This window comes from Capra hircus, chromosome 7, assembly GCF_001704415.2.
Source record: "Capra hircus breed San Clemente chromosome 7, ASM170441v1, whole genome shotgun sequence".
In the NCBI taxonomy this organism is placed as follows: Eukaryota; Metazoa; Chordata; class Mammalia; order Artiodactyla; family Bovidae; genus Capra; species Capra hircus.
Genome location: NC_030814.1, coordinates 36,977,369 through 37,001,091, shown reverse-complemented (window position 1 = coordinate 37,001,091; position 23,723 = coordinate 36,977,369). Strand labels below are relative to the sequence as shown.

The window sequence follows — 23,723 nt, the reverse complement described above, 5'->3', positions numbered from 1 at the left end:
GATATTTTTAAAGTGATTATGCCAACCAAGGATTCACCTGACACCAATAGGTTCAGGCCACCATAAATTTACTTGTAGAAATATCATCCAGCTCGTGTTTTGCTTCTAAAGTTTCAAAAAGGATGCACTGTCTTTATAAGACATTGGCATTACAAAATACAGCACAGTGAACTCTTTGCCATTTTCCTAAATTACCTAGGAATATACAATAGATGTATTTTTCCGTCAAAGCTGGAAGGATGAAAGGTTAAAATTTAAAGGACCTATGACAGTACTCCGATTAAATAACCTAATGGCAAGTAAAATCTGGACTCCGGATACCTTTTTCCACAATGGAAAGAAGTCAGTGGCACACAACATGACCATGCCGAACAAGCTCCTGCGCATCACAGAGGATGGCACTTTGCTGTACACCATGAGGTGAGGAGGACTGCGCTTTCCCCATGACTTTTTCTAGACCTTCTCTTCCATGTGTAGATGAACATCCAGCTGATGGGCCACTGTAGAGCATCTGGTGTCCTGTTTTCCAATATTAATACTTACTCTACTATGAAAAATAAACAGGCTGAAATATTATGCAAGTCAAAGTGTTAAGTAAAATGATTAGACAAAAACGAAGAAAATGTTTACAGTGTATGTTAACTAATGCAATATATAGCTCCAACATATTCTAATTCAATAGAGGAACTTCTCTCTACTATTACTTCATGGCTTCCTGCCTTACAGTCAAGGTGTAGATAAAATTTCTAGAAGCTATCTTCTATATATATCTGAAAATGTTTCTATTTAAAAAGAAGTGGGGAAAAAAAAGAAAATAGAAGAAGTTCAAAAATTTTAAACATAAATTCATGTGGCAGTATACATATTGAAGAAGTGTATGAATTCACAATGATGTTAATGAGAAAGAATATAAATATTACTAATTTTGCTTAAACTGAAGACTATATGTATATTTTTACTTTATAAATATTTCCCCCATTTTGAGATTACTGGACAGCTCAGCATCTGAAACAATCATTCATTTGTAGTTAGATGAAAGAAGCATGAATCAAAAAAAAGTTTTGAATATTTTTAGATAAATTTTTTTATGAGAAACTCATTGAGGACTCATAAATGAGGACTTATGCTTAAAGGCAGCTGTTATTTCATATCCAAATGACTTGTTGAAATGTTATTTTTGTAGATCTGGCCAGCACTTGCCAATTTAGGCTATTCAGTTATTCCTTTGGTATGAAAAGTTAATGAAGGGAATGCCTCGACTTGGAGGATTCTGTTTAGAACGAAAGTAGAGTGATACTTTGCCTTTAGAGAAAGCTTCCAAAATTCCTAGCTTTTTAATACCCAAATATCCAAATAAGAAACAAACAAAACATGCTTCAGGTGCCACTGGAGATAGATGTTGGATTCAACTAGTAAACGTGTAATAGGACTGAAAGAATGAAAAATTCAGAAAAGAGAGAAAGAAAATAGAGGATCAGTGGACAGGTATGTTGAGAACTTTCCAGATCGTCCAAACAGGATCTGTTTATATTTGAAATTTGAAATATTTTTCCCTTGTGAAATATCCCACACTTGTTTTTGAGCCTAAATCTAGCATGTATTTCTAGTAGCTGGCAGTTATCTGAGGAGGGATTTGCACATACTAAGAAGTTTATCTATTAAAGGTTCCTGATGTATCTAACATTCTTCATCAGGAACTAACATAACCCCCTTCTCTGAAATGTCTCACCACCTTTGCTAATTTGTTACCACTTTCCTAATAGTTTGACTTAAGGATATGAGTTTAGTTATTAGTTTACATGTTTCATATTTAATTAATATTATAATGACTTCATGATTTTACTGGTTACAAAGACACCTTATCACATTTCTTGAGTTACCTAATAATATAGATAAATATATTTTCTGAAACTTATGTGAGGAATTTGGGTATAAATTTTCCATAGTTCGACCAAATGAGATCAAATATATTTCAGTGAATTCCTTTCTTGACTACCCTTTTAAAACATAAATAGAATTCATGTTCCCAGAACGTAGGGACTAAAAAGAAATTCTGCAGAGTCCTGGCTTCCGTTAGGCAGTGGATTTGTATATAAAACTAAACAGTTGGAATAGAGTAAAATCACATATAAAGGAGTCTCAGGGATGCATTTAGTGCTATTTTAGGAAATGAAGTGGGGAACTTGATCCCATGGACTGCAGCCCACCAGGCTCCTCCGTCCATGGGATTTTCCAAGCAAGAGTACTGGAGTGGGGTGCCATTGCCTTCTCCGTAGATGGTCACAGAGAACAGCACTGAAACATAGACATTACCATATGTAAAATAGATAGCCCGTGGGAATTTCCTGTATGATGGAGCTCAAGCCCCAGTGCTCTGTGTTATTCTTTTCAGATCCTTTGATTATTAACAGCTTAGTATGACACTGCTGTTTGTGCTTTTCTTTCTTGCTTTCTTAATATATTTGCTCTAGTTAATAACATCCCAATCATATTTATCAGAAAGTATCTAATCTACCCTATATTTCTCTTAATTTCTAAGACTGACGGTGAGAGCCGAGTGTCCAATGCATTTGGAGGATTTCCCTATGGATGCCCATGCCTGCCCTCTAAAATTTGGAAGCTGTGAGTAAATTTATTTTATTTTTGATTCTTATGAGAGCATGTCTTTAAGCAAGCAACCTCCAATTCATTATGAACGTTAGAGAGACAGATAAAGAGTATCAAGAAAACTTAAATAGTGATTTATTGCAAGTGCTTTCTATAAGTAACCATCTTTTAGTTCACTTTTTAATATCCTTTCAGGAAATGGTTATTCCCTATCCTCTGGACAAGAAAAAATGAATTTTACTATTTAGTGGAAAAAATTCCATTTCTGTTCAAGTTGTATTCATAGAAAACCAAATGGAGTATGGATGTTTATGCCTCATAGATATCATCTTCTTTCCAAAAAATGGAGGTCATTGTGTTTATTTTATACCATTACTGATGTTTATTCTTAATAATTTGACTTGTTTATCAGATGGAAATATTGGTAGATAGCAAAGGACAATAATTAGATATTCTTAATAATGAAGCCTTAACCTAAAGATGATGCCAGAAAAGGAGTTAATCATAGTCTTAAAACAGTTTTAGATCTGTTTGGATAGCTCATGAAATTTGGTTACATATTATTGCTTCTGAAGACATCTTAGATAAATTCGCATTGTAATAACTTTCAAGGTTTCTACATCTTTAAAATATGCAGGCACACATGAGAGAAGCCCAGAGAACAGTGGCCAGCCGGTTAGGCTCTCTGGTCTTCCCGTTTTTCTGCTTTTGATTAGCGTGCCTGCATAAAGTGAGGCGGGATAATGTATTCCTGGTTTCTGCAGGGGAGTTACATATAAGGACTGACTCAACTTCTGGACTAACCTAACCAGCTTTCTGTTCTCACTAGTCAGGCAATCTGAGCAACTATTTTGGTGAAGATATGATTCATAGAAGAAAAATAGTGGTAGTGTAGGAAGACAGCAAGCAAAGAAAATAGCAAAGGGCCTTCAGGCTCCTAAAAGTACTAATCATGGAGAGACAACTTTCTCTATTTATAAATCTCATTCTATACTAAAACCCAAGGATAAACTACCTACTTCAAAAACTGTCAGCTACACAGGCCATAGGTGATAACTATCCCCTCTCAGTCCTTTTCCCAATGTAATGTATGTTCTATGCCATGACCTATTACATTTTTTTTCTGATTACCAGTTCCATTTTTAATGACAATATTTTATATTATGTGTTACTTATATGCCAGGCTATGTATTAAATATTTGTATATGAATCAACCCAGCTAATCCACAAAATAACCTCATAGTTCAAGATATCATACAAAATCAGTACTGTTTTTGCCTGAAATGGTGCTGATTTATATCTAAAATCCTAGTATAACTACTAATAGTGTCCCTTTTTGCCTTCAGAGATATCTTGTTTTAGACATTTAACTATATGTTTAGTATATTAATCAGGATTACTTTTAAGCAGTGAGCATAGCTTAAAAAAAGGAGTCTAAATTTTCATACAAGATATATGAAGGTAAGTGATTATTGGTTAATTGCTGGTTAATTTAACATCTTAACAAGGATGATGTTTCAAGATATTCTTAGAAGTTCTTCCTGATGAAAAAATGTTTGCTGCTACTCCAGCCATTGCCTCCACTTTCAAAATAAAGAAAAATAGGGAGCAGAGGAGAAAAGAGCAGTGCCTGTATCAAAAAAAAAAACTTTCCCTAAAATCCTAACAGACATCTTCTCGCATCTCATTAATCAAAGCTGTGTCACATGACCAGTGCTAAATACAAAGGAGGCTGGAGAAACAAGGCACATTTAATTAGGCACATTGTCATCCTGAAGAAAATGGATAGTGAATGGAACAAAAATAGTGTCTTATATAAGAAAACTGAAATTTAAAGACAAATAAGTAAGCTGTTTTCTACCTCAGAGCCCTGGCATATGCTCTTTTCTCTGCTGCGGTTACCTTTCCTTTGTTTCTTAGCATGGTTGGTTTTATTTATCCCTTACATCTCAGCGTAAATATTAGTTTCTAGGACCTTCTGTGAAGTCCTTTTCAAAATGTGTATATAGTCCCGTCAGTCTTCTTGATCATAATACACATTTATTTTATACCATTTATCACCAAGATAATTGTTAGTTTTAACACTGTTATTATCTGGAGACTGTAAACTCTTTAAGGGCAAAATCTATTTTGTTCTGCATTTTCTAGCACAGTAATATAATGTAGGCATTCAGGAAGTAGTTATTGAATGGATAAAGAATATAATCAGGTTTTAAATATCTATTCAGTATTTAAGCCTCAAAAAAAAAAAAGAGTTTAGGGACTGTGGGGATTTAAACCTCAACAGAGAAGACATACATTGAAGAGCAGGCTCAGATGGCGTATGCTTGGTGGGAAAGAGGACCATGGTGAATTGCTGTACCTGCCAGTGATGTGGGAAATGGCAATGGCTATACACTTATTGTATAGTCATTTCTCTAACCTGGCCTAACCAGCATATTTCAGAGATGAAGACGTTAAGGCAAAAGTGATTTGGAAATGTTTTGAGTCAACTTTTAAAGGAAACACCTTGCCAAAATCTCAGAGAAGAGAATAAGGAAGAGATAAGCAAGATGATTTTGTGATAATTTATTAAAGCACTATGTAGTAAATGGTTTTAAAGTACCTGAAGTAGCTTCATGCATATGTTGATAAGAACCAAACTTGGAAACGCAGACGTCTTCTTTACCACCCTGCATGAGATTCTGAATGTCACTGCTACCTTACATTTTCTGCTTGTTAGGGATAACACCTTTTGTATAAGGCCAGATAATGCAAAGATAGTATACAGAGGCAGCTGACATCTTTCAACTGCTTTCTGAGGAATATACAGTATAATGCTTTGATTCTAGAAAAAGTGATTCAGATTATATTTAGATAATAAAATCTAGGCAAGTGCTAGATGTAGTCAGGATTTAATAAATGATCATTTCTTGACTAATTACCAAGCATTGTCTTACAAACAAGAAAAGAGGGAAAGAATTATGAATAATAAGTAATTTTTGAAATTATTTAGTGAACCTGCCTCATGCAAATGAAAAAACAAAGGCCCATAAAACGTAAGTGACAGTGTCAATTAGCAGATGCCCTTTTGATACTGTCTATGCTTTGTGGATTTTTTTTTCCAGTTTTTTAAAAAGCGTTTATTGAATTGGTTACAACATTGCTTCTGTTTTTGTTGTTGTTCAGTTGCTAAGTCATGTCTGACTCTTTGCTACCCCATGTACTGCAGCATGCAAGGCTTCCCTGTCCTTCACTATCTTCCTGATTTTGCTCAAACTCATGTCCATTCAATCAGTAATGCCATCCAATCATCTCATCCTCCTGCCCTCAATCCTTCTCAATATCAGGGTCTTTTCCAATGAGTCAGCTCTTCGCATTAGTTGACCAAAGTAATGGAGCTCCAGCTTCAGCACCAGTCCTTACAATGGATATTTAGGGCCATTTTCCTTTAAGATTGACTGGCTTGATCTCCTTGCTGTCCAAGGGACTCTCAAGAGTCTTCTCCGGCACCACAGTTCAGAAGCATTAATTCTTCTGCACTCAGCCTTCTTTATGGTCCAACTCTCACATCCATACAGGACTACTGGAAAAACCGTACCTTTTGTTTTACCTTTTGGTGTTTTGCCCTTGAGGTATGCAGAGTCTTAGCTCCCTGATCAGGGATCATGCCCGCACCCCATGCATTGGAAGGCGAAGTCTGAACCACTGGACCCACCATGGTAGTCCCTTCTATTATTTAAAAATTTTTTTCTTATCTACTGATTTATTTGAAATGTGAGCTTAACATTTTTGATGAAGTGGTTGAAGACTTTCTAATCTTTTCTTTAGGCTGAAAAGTGTCAAATCACAAAAGTCTTTATAGGTCCTACTTCTCAGATACTGACACAAAGGAATAAGAAGATGTATCACCTATTGTGGAGCTTTAGGTTGAGGCTTTAGGTGTATCTGTCTTCTATATTTAAAACAAGAAATTTCATCATGTGAATTTACTCTACATTTTGGAAGATTTCTAATGAGAGATAAAGGCAATGAGTAACCACCGCTTTCACAACAATAGCATATTTGTGGTGGATTTCATACACAATGGAGTTTCTAAGAAATTGCAAGGAATGAGATACTGTATCATTTGACATAAGTTGATAGTAACACTTTTTGTTTTCCTTTACAAATATAGTGGAAGCCCATTGGCAACACATGACAAAGTATAAAAAGATAGATCTAGGCACTGTTGCTAATGACAGTGCAATAAAGTCACAAGAGCTCTAATTTGTCAAGAAAGGACACAGGTCTAGAATAGGCTTCATCATTACTTACATGATCACCAATTATCTTTGCTTAGCTTTTGAGCATAGTGTAGAGATTTTTTCTCTAGAAAATTCTTGGCAGCAGTGGAGCAGAATGAATAGCATTCTATATTCTTATATTGGTTATGCCACTAAGTAACTGTGGTGGTTTAATCTGGTTTTCCCACAAATTAACTGTGGTAGTGATTTAGTCTCTTAAGTTGTATCCTACGCTGCAATGCCATGGACTATAGCCCACCAGGCTCCTCTGTCCATGGGATTTCCCAGGCAAAAATACTGGAGTGGGTTGCCATTTCCTTTTGCACGGGATCTTCCTGACCCAGGGATTGAACCCAAGTCTCCTGTGTCTCCTGCTTGGCAGGCAGATTCTTTATCACTGAGCCACTTAAACAAAACGAGATAAACAATGTGACTCTAAAGTCTTTCCACATTAACATTCAATGATTCCAGGTACCATAAGCCCAGGATGTCCTCTTTGGTAAGACCCTTCCATTTGACAAACAAGAGTTTGTCAAAAGAGTGCCAAAACACATGGACCATTTTCCATTCTTCCCTTTTAGATGCTTATACAAGAGCAGAAGTTGTTTATGAGTGGACCAGAGAGCCAGCACGCTCAGTGGTTGTAGCAGAAGATGGGTCACGCCTAAACCAGTATGATCTTCTTGGACAAACAGTAGATTCTGGAATTGTTCAGTCTAGTACAGGTAAGTGCTATTTGGGAACTTTAGATAGGGAAGAAGAAGCCAAAAAAACTTTTTGTAGAAACTTGTAAATTCAGTTAAGCCCTTCAATAACAGAAGTAAGGAGAGTGAAAAATTACAGTAAACTGGGGAACAGTTAGGCTGGGAACTAGTGTAACCTCTATAGACCTATGATCTTGAATTTGACATGTCATGCCTTTTGATCCCTGGTTTTTGTTTGTTTGTTTGTTTGTTTACAAAAGAAGTGGTTCTGTGTGATCAGGGTAGATATGTGAACTGTATTTAGATATGTGAACTCTGAGAGAAGGATATATGGGTTGAATACTTCTCCAAGTTGCCAGTTAATTGTGGTCACCTCATAGGGTTGTTGGAAGGAATAAATTATATCCATAAAGAGTAAATTATCATACTTTGGGCACATAAAACAACTCTTAATAAATGTTAGCTATTAATATCAGCTAGGACCCTTTAATTGTCTTGATTCAATAAATCTTGGTAAATTTATAGCAGCAGTCATTACACATAGGATGCCAAAACGCCTTCCCCATCTCACTCCCTCCACACCTAACTTCATTTGTAAATCGAGCCAGGACACTTCCACAGCTAAAGCCTACACTGATCACTCTATTTTGGAATTAAAAGTGGATGGACCACCATCTTTCTCAGTGTTGTAACTGTTTTACCAATGAAATACTCATAATTAGATCAGATTTTCTATCAAGCAGTAAAATCCAAAATTTTAAACTTTTGAAGTTTCGAGAAATAATATGAGTTTAGTCATTCAGGTATCCCTTTTGTGACTAACTGATATGTGATAATAGGGCCAGATAATTACTGATAAAATTTGTATCTAAAAATTAGGAAAACTTACTCCCTCAATCCCAATATTTTTAATTATGTTCAATTACTAAAAGCTTAGCAAGGGTCAACAATTTTACAATTGCCTTTTAATTTTGAAATTCATTCATTAACTTCGATTTGTAATTTCTAAAAAAAAAAAAAGTTAAATGATAAGTAAGTGCAGAATTGCTCTTTATCTCAGAAAAATTTCTCTCTCAAATTTCAAACTTTATATTAGGACCATGGTCATAATCTGATCATTCTAAATTCAAGTGATAGGTCAATATATCTTACTCTGATTATTGGATAACTGCTGCTTAACAGGACTTATCTTTTGTCCACTTTATAGCATCCTTGGTTACTCTAGAAGTTGAAACGTTTATGTTTCTTGTTTTGAAAAATGAGAAGATTGTTCTCCATTGTGCTTTACCTACCTTAGAAATGCACACGGCATAATGGGAATGTGTCAGGCTTTGCAGTGAGAAACAGGTGGGCTCGAGTCCAATCCTGCCACTCAGAAGCCTGGTGACATTGAGAAGTTCATTTAACTAATTAGAAACTGTTCTCTTCTAAGAATGGAAAGCCTCTAATTTTGTATTAAAGATAATATAGAATGTTAAGCAGAATGTTATACAGTAGATGCTCAAAATGGTATGCTGTCATTGTTGTTATTGTCCTGAAGATATTCCAGAACGTGCAAAATACTGAAAATTATTTTTTTCTCACCAAGTTATATTGGAAAAGATATTAAAATGAGCAGTGTTTACTTTTAAACATTGAATGCTGTAATTGACTGGATATTGTGACAGGCACTACAGTCAATGATAGACAAGACACATATCTTGCTTTCATAAAACCTGAAGTCTAAGGGAAGACAAACACATAAACTATAATTATCAAAATGGGTGTTAAGTGCTGTGATTAACATTTTGGGGAGGGCAAGTCCCTGCCTGCCTTCTGTGTCCCTATGATTTACTATAGTAGCTGAAACAGAAGAGGCACCAAGCAAATATTTTTGAACTAATGAATAAAAAATTAGTGAATTCAGCCTGGGAGAATCAAGGAAGGATTGCTTCAGGGGTTGACTTTCATTTTGTTAATATGCATTTGTTGGGAGTCAAATAATCGCTGTTCTAAGCCAAGGCATTCAGAATAATAGACCTAGAACTTCCCCTCAAGAAATTCTCTCCCTACTGTATTAGAATGGAGGTTGGGTGACGTCCAGGAAATGGTATTTCAAGTGCAGGAGCAATAGGACGGAGAAGGCAGTGGCACCCCACTCCAGCACTCTCGCCTGGAAAACCCCATGGATGGAGGAGCCTGGTGGGCTGCAGTCCATGGGGTCGCTAAGAGTCGGACACGACTGAGTGACTTCACTCTCACTTTTCACTTTCATGCATTGGAGAAGGAAATGGCAACCCACTCCAGTGTTCTTGCCTGGAGAATCCCAGGGATGGGGGAGCCTGGTGGGCTGCCGTCTATGGGGCCGCACAGAGTCGGACACAACTGAAGCGACTTAGCAGCAGCAGCAATAGGACAAGTGTATATGAAGGTTGTTGGGAGGAAGGGATGCTTCCACTCTATTCTAGCGCCAATCACCTTAATGCAGCACAGGATCCCTCTTTATGTTCTAGTTCCTATGTCTGCAAAATAAGTGGCTTAGTCCGATGAACTTGAAGACCTTTTCCCTTCTGGTTTTCTAAGCCAACCTACCTACATTCTTGTTACTCAGAAAAGATAAAGAGTCACAAAAGGACACCAGGTGAGAAAGAAGGTTCCAATTCACCACCACCAAGCTGGCTGGACCTCATAAATTAGGTTCATTAAAAGTCATCATTCTGTGTTGGAGCAGCAAGTTTATCTGTGCAAAATAAGAGCCTGTCCTTGTCATTTCTATAGCGTATGGAGGGAAAGGAAGGAGAATAATGGGTACATTCAAACTCAGTTTGATGTATGTTTTCCACTCCACAATAAAACCCTGAACTACACTTCCTTTGGTTCTACGTTTGCTCCCCAAAAATCCACCTTAAAAGATTTCCATGGAAAGAAACAAAGATCTTTTGTAAGGCCTTCAATCCCATATTCACATCTCCTATGAGGCAGCTTATGGCTTTGAGTTTGGTACCATAAAACATGGATGACAGCACACTTGGAGAGGTCTGTATGGGCTCTCATGTCCTTGTAATAGGAGACCAGACAGTCACCCACACAGTGGAAGTGGGTTAAACACAAAGTTCCCTGGATATGATCAGCTATGAACTTGAAGCCTAGAGAATGCAAAGATCATGGCAAATCAAATGCACAGATAATCTAGTAGCTTAGTTTCTTCCCACTAGTCCTTTTCATAATTGATTGTATTTAGCAAGATGGACCAACTTGAATGTCCATTAATAAAAGTGTCATTAGGGCAGCAGTCAGATTTTTACTAAGAGAGAGAGCAGGGAGCCGATACTTGCCATGTTGCACACAGCTATGAATTTTGCATCCTTGACATTATTTCAGTTTTTGTCATAGTATCCACTGCTACTGGGCTTCTCGGGTGACTCAGTGGTAAAGACTCTGCCCAGCCAATGAAGGAGACATGGATTCAATCCCTGAGCTGGGAAGATCTCCTGGAGAAGGAGATGGCAACCCACTCTAGTATTCTTGCCTGGGAAATCCCATAGACAGAGGAGTCTGATGGGCTACAGTCCATGGGGTCACAAAAAGTCAGACACAACTGAGCAACTAAACAACAACAACATGGAGCCTTGAAACATTAAGATAAAAGACATTGAGCATTATTGTCTCCCTGTTTCTGCCAGAAGACTAGGAAGGGTGACAGATAAGTGCACATACATTGAGAATCATTAAGTAAAGAGCAGCTTTGGTGCCCTTAAAATTCTCTTTGAGGAGAGAAGCAATTCAGGTCACCTTCTAGAAGGTGTTGGCCTGCAACCAGCACACACATGAACACATAGGCGCAACACCACCACTGACCTCTTTCATGTCAAATACCTCTAGATGACTTCAGCGCCATAGGAGGGAAAATACGAGGCTCGATCTAACATTTGTATTTGTTTCAGTGCAAACATGTTAGAAAGACAGTCCCTTCATTAGCATCTGCCATCAGTTTGTGGAGGGAAATGAGTCGGAGACTTAGTTTGAAGTGCACTTATTCACCTGGCAGAACAAACTTGTTACAAGGACACAGAAGGATGAGTCTAGTCAAGTTTCAAATCTGATGCAATTCTCTGTTATCCACTCATTTATTCCTTCAACAATGTGCTCCTTTACTGTGTTTAACATGTGAATGACCTAGCGAAAACAGATGAGGGACACATACTTCCTGCTCTCAAGAAGCTCATGGTTGGGACTTCTCTGATGGTCAAGTGGATAAGAATCCACCTGCCAATGCAGGGAACACAGGTTTAATCCCTGGTCCAGGAAGATCCTACATGCCTTGGGCAGCTAACACATGCCCACAACTGCTGGGCCTCTGTTCTGCAGCCTGTGCTCCACAGCTAGAGAAGCCAGCTCAACTAGAGAGGAGCCCCTGCTCTCCACAGCTAAAGAGGCCTGTGCGTAGCAACAAAGACCCAGCAGAGCCAAATCAGACAAGTAAATGATTAGGAAAACATGAAGCTCAGGGTTGAGTGATTTAAGTAGCTAACATTCATTGACTTGGTCTAATCCTCACAACACTCCTAGGGTGTATGTATTATCATTTTTTCCATTTTGAAGATGGTATATAACTGAGGCCCAGAGAGGTTTAATAATTTTTCCAAGGTCACACAGCCAGGGAGTGGCGGAACTGGGATTTGAACTTGGGAAGTCTCACTATAGCATGTATGTTCTCAACCATATGAAACGCTGGTAACAGGCAAGATAGACCAGTGTGAAAATGCAACAATATGGCATGTCATGGAGCATAAGAGATGGATTCTGGAGTACATAGGGAGGTTTTGAATGCTGGTTTTACAATGAATTAACTGCATGACCTTTGTTCATCTTTTCTCTTGTACTTTGGAGATAATCAGAGGATCTACTTCATGGGGTACTGTGAGATTGAAATGAGAAAATGCATGTAAACTGATTAGCAGAGTTTCTGACATTCACAAATCATAATAAATATTAGCCATTACTATTGATAATGATGAAGTTAATATAAGAAGTCTATATGATGACACTTAAGAAGTCATTTCTGCTTGAAATGTCAGGGAAGGTAGTTTGAAACTAGACCCCATGCATGGGCCCCTATCTCATTCTACTACACCATTGTTTTGCTTCCTAAGTAATTCTTTAAGGAAAGCCCACATAAAAATTATAATTGTAATTAAAGGGCATGGCAATGTAACTTATAAAGAGAAGCCAAATTGTTAAATTAGTCATTAGGTATAAGAATAATATCACAATTATAAAATAAGAAGATGTAATAAAAATGCTTTTACAAAATGCAGTAATGATGACTAGAAAGTCATATTTACCTAAGCCAATAGACATACGTGATCAAAGGAAGCATAGGTGAGATTTGCTTAATAAGAATGTCTCTTATTTGTGGATGACTATTTATCCTTAGAACAGATGACTAAGAGAAACTGTAGGATCCTATTTCCTAGAGATAGTCTTCACTGGATGAGTTAAGGATGCCTCGGCAGGATCAAAATGAATGACGAAAGCAACTGTTTTCACTGACCATGGAGCAAATGTGGTGATGGACTTTCATCAAAGGGGCCTCAGGGCCCCTATTTCTGCAGCTTAGCTCATGATCTCCAGAGAAATAATATAACTATAAAATGTGAGAACAAATTCACAGAAGGGAAGGTGGAGAGGGAGAAGACGTATACAGTCGTCTGGTCAACCTAATCATATTTCAGGTGAGGAAACAGGTCTAGAGATGTAAGCGGCCTAGAACTATAACCATTGTTTCATTATTGCTGTTTAAGTATTCTCTGAAGCAGATATTAAACTATGAGACCCTCCCTCAATGATATTTCTGACTCCTCATTCCTTTGAAAAAGGTAGCATCTTTGGAAAACACAAACATTTAGAATACTTGAAAAGCTTTACAAGGAATCAGTGTCCACTACAATTTTGTTAAAGAAATGAATGGTGGATTTCTTCAGCTAGAGAGAGAATATGTTTCTATCTGATTTACCTTTACACTATAAATCTGCCTGTGACTCAGAATTTTTTAGAATAATTTTCACATCTGTTATTTCATATCATCCTCACAGCATCCCATGAAACAACTAGCACACTAGCACTTTTACTCAACAAGTGAGAAAACTAAACTTGAATAAAGTTAAGCAAGGGATCTACTCTAAGGAACTAACATTTGGGAAAATAAACATTGGAAGTCAGATATAAAGAAACCTGCAGTGTTGCTTTACAGAATTATATTCCTGCTTCTTTTCTTCTCTTTCCTTAATTTTATATTGTAATGTGTCAAAAATGTTGTCTCATCTAATTTACAAGCTTCTCTTGGGGTTACATGATGTGCAAGGATATATGAATTAAAATTCTTCTTGACTGTTGAATCAGAGGGAAATAATTTGACATGCTTAGTGCATAAGTACTTGATGTCTAGAGATACTCTTTCAGTCCAATTTAGGTGACTTTTTTGTTGTATTTTTCTTTCATTTTTAAACTATTACAGTGTGATTCTGATTTTGTCACTTTTCCTTTTCTTATTTAAATGTTACTGATGGAAATAATAAGTAACAATCTGCAATAGGGATAGAGATGAGTTTATTTGAACCAAACCGTGGACTATAGCCTGGGAGACACAGATCCAAGAAATACTTGAATTGTGTTTTTCCAGGCTGCAAAATGGGAGACGCTTATAAAGACAAGAACCACAATATTACATAAGTTGTTTTCCAAAATTATAATTGGAGTTGGCAAGAAGTAAGGGTGCTTGTTAAGCTAGTGTTGGTTGGGGTCTGAAATGTTACATGGGGAGAACTTGAGACTATAATGTTCCACCTAGCCACTGCTGGTAGATAATTGTTTTGAGAATAGCAAGGTGGTGTCCTTAAGTATGATAGAGTTCAGAAAATTCAGGTTCTCAGTGATATGAGAATGTATGTAAAACCACATCCACAGTAGCCAACCAGATCCATTTTGGTTGTATGAACCTCAGTTATTCCATTTAAAATTTTAAATGTATTATTTTCTTTAATGGTTAAAGTAGATATACAATGTATGTTTGATAGGCCACAAGCCAGGCTGTTCTAGTTAGCATCATGTATAAACCAAATCATGTATAAGCCAGAATGACTTCCCTGTACTTCAATATGTGAAAATTTCTTCCATCAACATGTTATACCTAAACTTTTAAATTTTATTTAATTTAGGAAGGTGATTTCAAAATATTTGAAGTTTTCCTCTACTTTCTCTAGTTTGTTAGAGGGGAAGTGGTTTACAGCTTATCCAAAAAATATTCTTTGCAGAATCTTCCCAAAATGTCACACTGTGAACAACAAAAGTTGATAATGGAATATATATAGACACTCATTTTTATGGCATTACATGAGAGATGGATTTTTTTTTCTTTGAGCTGGTGACATTTTTCAGGCTACAACTGAATGAATGATTAGGAATAATAATGCCTACTCCTAGGAGGTAAGGTGTAATCTGACTGTGTCTATCCAAGACTACATTTTACCAGAATCTCAGGAAAAAATGTTTTTTGGTTTGTTTGTTTTTTGCTCTTTTTCTTAAATTTGAATCACTTATTTCTTTAAGATGACCTTGGAGACATTATCCAAGTTATCTACAGAAAAATAGAAATAAATTAGATAGCATTTTTTTTACCTTTCAAAAAAGAGATGCTCGTAGGTGTTAACTAGAGTGGGTGTTCTTAAATCTCATGCATCCCTTTTCATCATAGGCAAGTGTTGAATATTTAGGATATGTAAAGCCACGCTATCGGGACTTCCTTGGTGGTCTAGTGGCTAAGACTCTGTGCTCCCAATGCAGGGGACCTGGGTTTGATCCCTGGTCAGGAAACTAGATCCCACATGCCACAGCTTAGAGTTCACATGACACAACAACTAAGATCTACTTTTCCAATAAATAATTTTTTTTTTTTAAAGCCATGCTGTATGTAAAGAACTGTCTCTCTTCTTAACTACCGTTCAGTTTGGTGGAGGGGTATAAGCACATAAGTAGCTGAAATTAGAAGAAGGCAATGGCACCCCACTCCAGTACTCTTGCCTGGAAAATCCCATGGATGGAGGAGCCTGGTAGGCTGTAGTCCATGGGGTCGCTGAGGGTCGGACACGACTGAGCAACTTTACTTTCACTTTTCACTTTCATGCATTGGAGAAGGAAATGGCAACCCACTCCAGTGTTCTTGCCTGGAGAATCCCAGGGACGGGGGAGCCTGGTGGGCTGCCATCTATGGGGTTGCACAGAGTCTGACATGACTGAAGCGACTTAGCAGCTAAAATTAAAATTATACAATGTAAGCATAAACAGAAGCTGTAAATAAATTTGAAGTTAATATTGATCAGTAAATGGCAGGTGTTATCCTTAATAACAATCATGAAAGCACAAATGAACGCACAGATGACTTCCTACTATAGAGAACATAGGGAGCATTTCTTCTGCCAATACTTCCACCAATTCCAACTGGAGAAATGGGAGGAAAAAATGGAGAAAGGAACTCATAAGTGTTTTAAAACTCTAATGTAGCATGATCTTCACTAGAGCCCTCATTCTTTATTCTCCCCACAATATACTTATCACTGTATTATAAACAGAGAAACTGAGGATCAGAGAGTTTAAGGCTACACAACAGGAAAGTAGTATATCTGGGTTTTGAACCCAAATTCATTTGCTTCCAAAGCTAACAAACTCTCTTCTACAGTAACTTTCTTCCTATTCTACTATGGACTGAATCCCCACCCATAGATAAACAAAATATTCAGCTATAGAAGAGGTCAAAATGAGATTTTTTTAGGTCAAAATACGGAGAGATAAAAATGTGTGGCGAGACACAAGATGGAATACTGAAATGCTATCAGAGTTAGGATGTGGAGCGTCTTGAATCCTGGTTAGGGAGTTGCTTGTTTGTAACACTGGAGACATTGATTGTCACATTGATGGGAGAGAGAATTCTAATGGCATCTAGGGGCTAAGAGGCAAGGTATGTGACTAAATGTCCTACTTTACACAAGACAGTGCCCACAATATATAGTTATCTCTACTGAAATGTTTTGAAAAGAGCTGAGGTTGAGAAACACTGATGTAGATAATGGGAATCCATTACGATATTTTAAGATATTTATGTATACTTTAAAATGATCATTCTGACCCCAAAACTTAGGGAGAATTAGAGTTAGGACATGACTGGAAACCAATAAGACAGTTCACAGATTACTGTAGATTTACATTGTAAATCTCTAAAGAGATAAGTGTTGACCTTGAGATAAGAGATAGACTGAGAGATACTGCACAGGTGAAATTAAAATTGTGATGATCAATTGATTTATTTCTCTCTCTTTTGGAAGCCTTACTTAACACACAAGGATTAATTCCAGATTTTTAGACTGAGTGGATAGACAGATGAGTGTGCCATGAATTTAGAAATGGATGCTCAGTGGAAAAGAAGCCCTGCTATATGCTTGTCATTATTTTTTATGAAAAGGTTTAAGCAGTATCACTTTTGAACATATTTAGTTTGTGATAGCAATGAAAAATCACTATCTATGAGTTATCTAGTAGATATTTTGAAATGCAGTGATTTTGAAAGCAATGTCACTTAGAGATGTAGATCCCACAGCCATCTGGATCAAAATGACATTAGGAGCAGGGGTGAGAAAGAAAAGTTCTTATTAGAGTTAAGAAAAAGATGGAAATGACAGCTGAAGACAGAACTATACCAGGAGCTTCTGCATTTGCTTTGCAGAAAGATGAAGCCCAGTGCCAGAGAGACAGGAGGGACTTCATACTCTGTGGCTGAAATAACCAGTGAGTTAGCAAAAGAAACGGAAAATGAGAGAGAAAAGGAGAATGTGGCTCTAGAGAGTACTATCAAGATGGCAGGCCTCTTCAGCATTGCTCAGTTTTTAATGCTACAGAGAAGGTAGTAGTGGACTTGAAGACTGAGATGTCCTTTCAGATTGAGACGTTCAGTTATGGATACTAAGAGATCATGGGCAGTTTTAACCGAATTATAGGAGCTGAAGCTGAATGGTCATGAGCTGAGACATAAATCATAGGATGAAGAGAGAAAAGTTTTGAGTTGACGTGAAGGAGGGAGATAGAAAGATGTGAATACCAAAGAAATGTTTTCTTAGTAAGAATATACCTAGTTCTCTCCTACTGAGTATATATTCAGAGTGAATAAAACTAAAAACTTCAAAGATTTGTAATTAAGAAACAATAGTATCAACTTAGAAAAAAGCACCTCCTACAATTTGAGTTGTGTGTTCATTTCTTTGGGCCTCTTAATCAAATCAGACTTTGTCATATATAAAGATGATGGAGATGCCTAGCTGGCCCAGTTGTTTCCCAGACTGGTCTGGGAGTCGGGACAAGTTCAAAACCTCGTGACAAATCTGGATTTTCCTGCCCCCCTGTAAAGGATGATTTGTGTATTTAGGTGGAATCTGAAGAACTGCATGTTTCAAAACCTTGCCAGGCGATTCTGGTGAAGATATTCCTTAAAACAAATTTTGAGAATTCTGTCTCACAGTCCTCATTTCAGAGGTCAGACTAAGCTGAATTCACGGTCAGACAGCTAAGGAAAGAAAGGGCTGGAGCTGGAATTCAGGTCCCCCGACTTGAACACCAAAGCTCCTCCATTAGACAACCTGACTCTGCTGCAGTGGACATTCCGGAGATCTGGTGTCTTCTGATGCACTGGTGTGTGTCATCAGGATCTAATTCATTGCCTTCAGGGTTACGAGTGCCAATCTGTAAATATATGCTCAGATTTGTCTCTTCAGTGTATCAGTCACCAGGATTATGACATAATATCAATGAGAACTCAGGCACCTCAGTCTCATCCTCAGTGCCTTTTTGGTGTGTTTTATTTTTAAACTAGAGTTTTTTTTAAATTAAGATTTATTACAATTTTTTTATGTGAACCATTGTTAAAATTCTTACTGAATTCATTACAATATTGCTTCTGTTTTACATTTTGGTTTTTTGACCTCCAGACATGTAGAATCTTAGCTCTCTGACCAGGGATTGAACCCACAAGTCCTGCAGTAGAAGGCTAAGTCTTAACCACTGGACCACCAGGGAAGCCCGGTGTGTTTGGCAAATGTCTTTTTTCTTTCCTGGATAACAGCTTTTCTCTCCAGGAACCAGATGTTATGTGGAAAAAGGCTATGTCTAACCTCCAGTTTCTTGCTACTGACAGAAAAACTGAGAGATTTCTTTTCAAGGTCAAATTGCTCACCTTATTGTCTGTTTTACCCTCTAGGAGAGTATGTTGTTATGACCACTCATTTCCACCTGAAGAGAAAGATTGGATATTTTGTTATTCAAACATACCTGCCATGCATAATGACAGTTATTCTCTCCCAAGTCTCATTCTGGCTCAACAGAGAGTCTGTGCCAGCGAGGACGGTCTTTGGTAAGTGCCAGTCGAGACACACACGCAAGGGCCACTTGCAAGGGCAATTTGTATCATACCTATGACATTGCAGATAGAATGAAAAAGATAATTATACACTAAGTCTGCAGTTAATACAAGAGAAAGGTTCAAGGTATTACCATTTTCATTATGACATGATTGTAAAAAATTCTTTTTTAAAATAGCAAGCTGTTTTAGTTCATGTTAATTGATGGGATTAATGAACACTTGACTTGCTATTTTAAAAGAGAAATGTAATGAAGCAGGCATAATGTGCTTCGTAATAGATTAGAATGTACACATAGGAACACTTATACCTAAACCATACATTTAGAATACATAATCAAGTGTCCATATATCTTTTGAGAATCTAAGAAAAATATCAGCAGAACTACTTCCTTAATATATGAAAGCAGGGATTCTTTATATAGAAATAACTTAGTGATGACCATTATACCAGTACAGGAATATCTCATTTTTACTAATGTGTGCACTTCTGAAGAGTTACAAATATTTTTTTCTATGAAAATATTCTAAATGCATTAGATATTTTGAGTTGTCAATCTAATGGAAAATTATTTAAAGGGTAATAACTTTTTACTAATAGGAAAACTCTTGCCTAATTCATTGTTTTAGAAGTGTGTGTTTCATATAAAGAGCTCCTGCTTGTATTATAGGACACTGTTTTAAGTATACTTTTAAGAATAATAAACACAAGATTTAATTAACAAAAGCTTGATGATTCATTCACTCATTTAGTCATTGACTTTTTTTGAAATCTACCATGAGGGCCTACTCTGTTCTAATGTAGCTGTCACCATAACATTACCCACTCCTCTCATGAATTTGGGAGTTTAAAATTTGAATAGCAATAAAATCTTGCAGAATACTTATTGAGTGTTTTTATATCATTCTCTGTTCTATGATATAACTCTCTATTCTCTTATTTAACACTAGGAAAGTTCTCTGTAATATTACCCCTGTGTTTTAGGCAAGAAAGCTAAGGAACAAGATATTAAGTACTGGGTTGGCCAAAATGGTCATAAAGCCTGAATGACCTTTTTGGCCAACCCAATAACTTGCCTGAGGTTGGAAACTATGAGGTGAAGGACTCTGGAATAAGATCCAGCCTCTTAGCTCTAAAGCCTGTGCAAATAATGATGATGAGGTACCACTCCCCACGTACTGCCTGTTCCATGACAAGGCTAAGAATGGGGTTGTTGTAGCCAGTATAATTCATTTGGAAACAACAACCACATATTCAATTGGTGAAAGTTGCAATATCAAGGTTCATTCCAGAAATATCAAGGTTCATTCCAAGGTTCATTCAAATATATAATAGGCGCATGCTATGTTTATAACCCTTTACTACAAAACAAAAGGCTTCAGATGCTTATAGTCTAAACTGAGGATTTTTCTTGTGCAAAGAGCCCTGTGGCATCATGGCTTTATCCCAGGAAAAAAAGCAAGACTCTGCTACCAGGGCCCAGAAAAGAATCTGGACAAGTTGCTTCTGGGTTGGAAACCACCAAATCTTTGCTGTGACATCAGCCTAGGAGCCCAGCTAAATCAAGACCCAAAATGATTCCAGCCACCAGGTGGAAGATTAGTTAATTTAAAACTCTTTTTTTCCCTTACCACAATTTGTAAATATTAACTAGTGTTTAAGCCACTTATTAGAACTGAAGATTGAACTCTTGTCAGATGCTCACTTATATATAGATATATGTATATATATCTATATATAACTACATATATATGTATATATATAACTACTTATATACATATATATATATAAGTAGTTTGAGCCCTTTATTCATTTGAATGTTTTAATTAGAACCAATGAGATATTTTCTTTATGTTTTATGTTTATTTTTATAGAATGAGCCCAGCACTATAGTAAAAATGGTTTTTTTAAAGGCTCACTTTCCGCCCCCTCTGTCCCCAACAAATCCTATTCTTCCTTTTTGGAAATCCTATAAAGCACTTTGGAATGTTTTATAAGTCAAAAATCTTGCTCTTAATAGTTTCAACAGTCTGCTCGCCTAGCCAACTCATGCCCTTTTGGTGAACATAACTACATATCTGTAAATACAACCGTGGCAAGTATTTCTGTGTATCAAGTTATATATTTCTAACGTTTTAAGCTCAATAAAATCACAAATGCAGTTTTCCAAGACCTTTAGCATTTTAAAATTTATTTAATACACGTCTTTATTCTTTTTAGTTTATATTCAGCACATTCCTCTGAGTTGTGGGGGATGACTGAGAGGGTCACAGGTACTTGAAGAAAAAATATCAAAAGGAAAAAGAAAGCAAAAGTTATACCTTGCTCAGTTTATTAAATGGCATCCAGAATGCAACAAAGCTGAAGCCATTTTATGTCTTAAAAGATCATCTTCTTGACCTTCCCTGCTCTTTCTTATTTGAAGACAGTGTGGTCATGTGATTTTGATTCCAGATACACCCACGATTTTGGTTCAATCTTGTCTTTTAAGTGTTGGTTACTTATAAAATCAGAGTAAAATTAAAATAAAACAGTGCCATTTAAAAGATTAGGTGAGAAAAACAAAATAAAATTTATATATTGCCAGCCTCAATACTTGGAACTTAATAGATGCTCAACACATTTTAATTTTTTTCCCTTTCTCTATAGCTCGAATTGTAAGACGACAAAATACACACACACACACACACACACACACACACACACACACACACACACACACCATGCCTCTCTTTATGCTATTCTTAACTTTTTAATTTATGGATACATTTTGTTTAAGAACTTCTATTCCCAAATTACTTTTAGCAGTTGACTGTCCACATAAACCAAAATTCAAAAAAAAAAAAAAAAAAAAAGGAATTCATTTTAGCAGGGATTTATCCAAAAGGAGTGAAGCTGTCAATAATAAGTTATTAACTTTGCCCTTAGTAAGTATCAGGCTCAATACTTTATTACATTATTTTATTAAATACTCACAATAGTCCTCTGAGTTAGACTTATTCAAATTAAATTACAAGGGAATAATTACAAAAACACTCCAGAAGTTCAGACTTGTGAGACAGTCTTCCCAAGGTCACTCAGCAATTACAGAGCTGGAGCTTGAAACTGGGTTGCTCTGTTCCCCAAATACTGACATTTAATTACTTTGCTCTTTGCTCAAGTTAATATGCAAATTTGGGGGCTTTTTCCCAGCTAATATTCCTTCAACCAGTTGTTGAAGGAATTATGTAATATGGATAATGCCCCAAAATGTCCTGCAACACCTTCAAAGCTCATAGTAAGTCTATTCCCTACAACTCTGACCGTGTATCAAAAATATGACTTACTGAAAATCTCAGTGTTCTTAATCCTATCACTTCCTAATAGAGCTGCAAAGATAAATTACCTTGAAATTCATGGAAAACTGGGACTATTGGGTGGTTTAAACTGCCTTAGAAAAATTAGCTGCCTACCAGCTGCATGACCCTACTGATTCTCTAAAATTAATCAAAAGAGGAATCATAGGTATGAGTTTTAGACAGATGGCATGACAATATCTTCTGTGGCAATAATGGACTTATCTTTAAAATGCTTTCACATGTTATTATATTTATTCCTCTAACCTTATGAATGTGTAAAAAAGAATGTGTTTTCCTTTCTTAGAATTTCAACAATGATATACACCAACCAAGGGAATGAAGTGTAAGTCACCACATTTACAGTTATGGAAACTGAGGTCCTTAGGAGTTAACTCACTTGCTCAAGGCTATACAGTTAATAAATAGTGAGGGACTAGCTACTGGAAGAGGTTAAGATTTTTTCCACACCATGAGTCTAAGTTATCGGGTTCCTGTGATTTTTTTTTTTCATACATTTTCAAATGGCTTAAAAGGAGACTTACAGTATTCTAACTCATAGATTGCATCACATATAGTAGGTTGAAAATATTAACTTGTTAAATGGATATTATTGAATGTCATCCTTCAATACAAACTCCTATAATTGGGCTCAGTGGTAAAAGAATCTGCCTGCAGTGCAGGAGATGCAGGAGACATGGGTTCGATCCCTGAGTTGGGAAGATCCCCAGGAAGAGGGCATGGCAACCCACTCCAGCATGCTTGCCTGAAAAATCTAATAGAGGAGTCTGGTGGGCTGCAATTCTCAGGGTCACAAAGAGTCAGACAGGACTGAAGCACAGCAGGCAAGCAAACTTAAAGCAACTGACTTGAAAACTGCTTTGAAAAGAGGTGATTTTAATCAGTTGGGATAGATTCATAGATTAGGGAGGATATATACCAGCATTAGCAGAAAGAGTAAGACTTTGGACATTTGAATGAGATGAATGTATTCAAAGCTGGTTTTGCCATTTCTGAGCTATGTGACCTCAAGCAAGTCACCTGAGACTTATTTCAGTTATTTTTTCAAAAGAGTAGCTATTACAAGAATCAGGAAAAATAGTATAAAATACAGAGTTAATAACATAACAAAACATTATCCTATGATAATTTAGTTATCTGTCAATGATCAATTATCAAAAAGTTATTGGTTTTATGGTTTATATATTCAAGGATTGTTCAGTCACTCAGTAGTGTCTGACCCTTTGTGACCCCATGGACTACAGCCCGCCAGGCTTCCCTGTCCTTCACTATCTGTAGAATATTAAACAGAGCTGAGGATTCAGTGATTATTTATGGATCCTGGACAGTGACAATCTCTGCTTTCTTTTTCCT

The 23,723-nt window shown here is 36.7% G+C and overlaps 1 protein-coding gene across 1 annotated transcript in view; it reads left to right on the top strand.

Moving 5' to 3' along the window:
• The window catches only part of GABRA1 (gamma-aminobutyric acid type A receptor alpha1 subunit), a 61,033-nt gene that overhangs the window by 30,067 nt on the left and 7,243 nt on the right, over positions 1-23,723 (top strand). The window contains exons 5-8 of the mRNA XM_013965743.2: positions 200-420; positions 2,540-2,622; positions 7,454-7,597; positions 18,855-19,007. Of these exons, the coding sequence (XP_013821197.1) occupies positions 200-420; positions 2,540-2,622; positions 7,454-7,597; positions 18,855-19,007 (601 nt within the window). The remainder of the gene's footprint in view (positions 1-199; positions 421-2,539; positions 2,623-7,453; positions 7,598-18,854; positions 19,008-23,723) is intronic.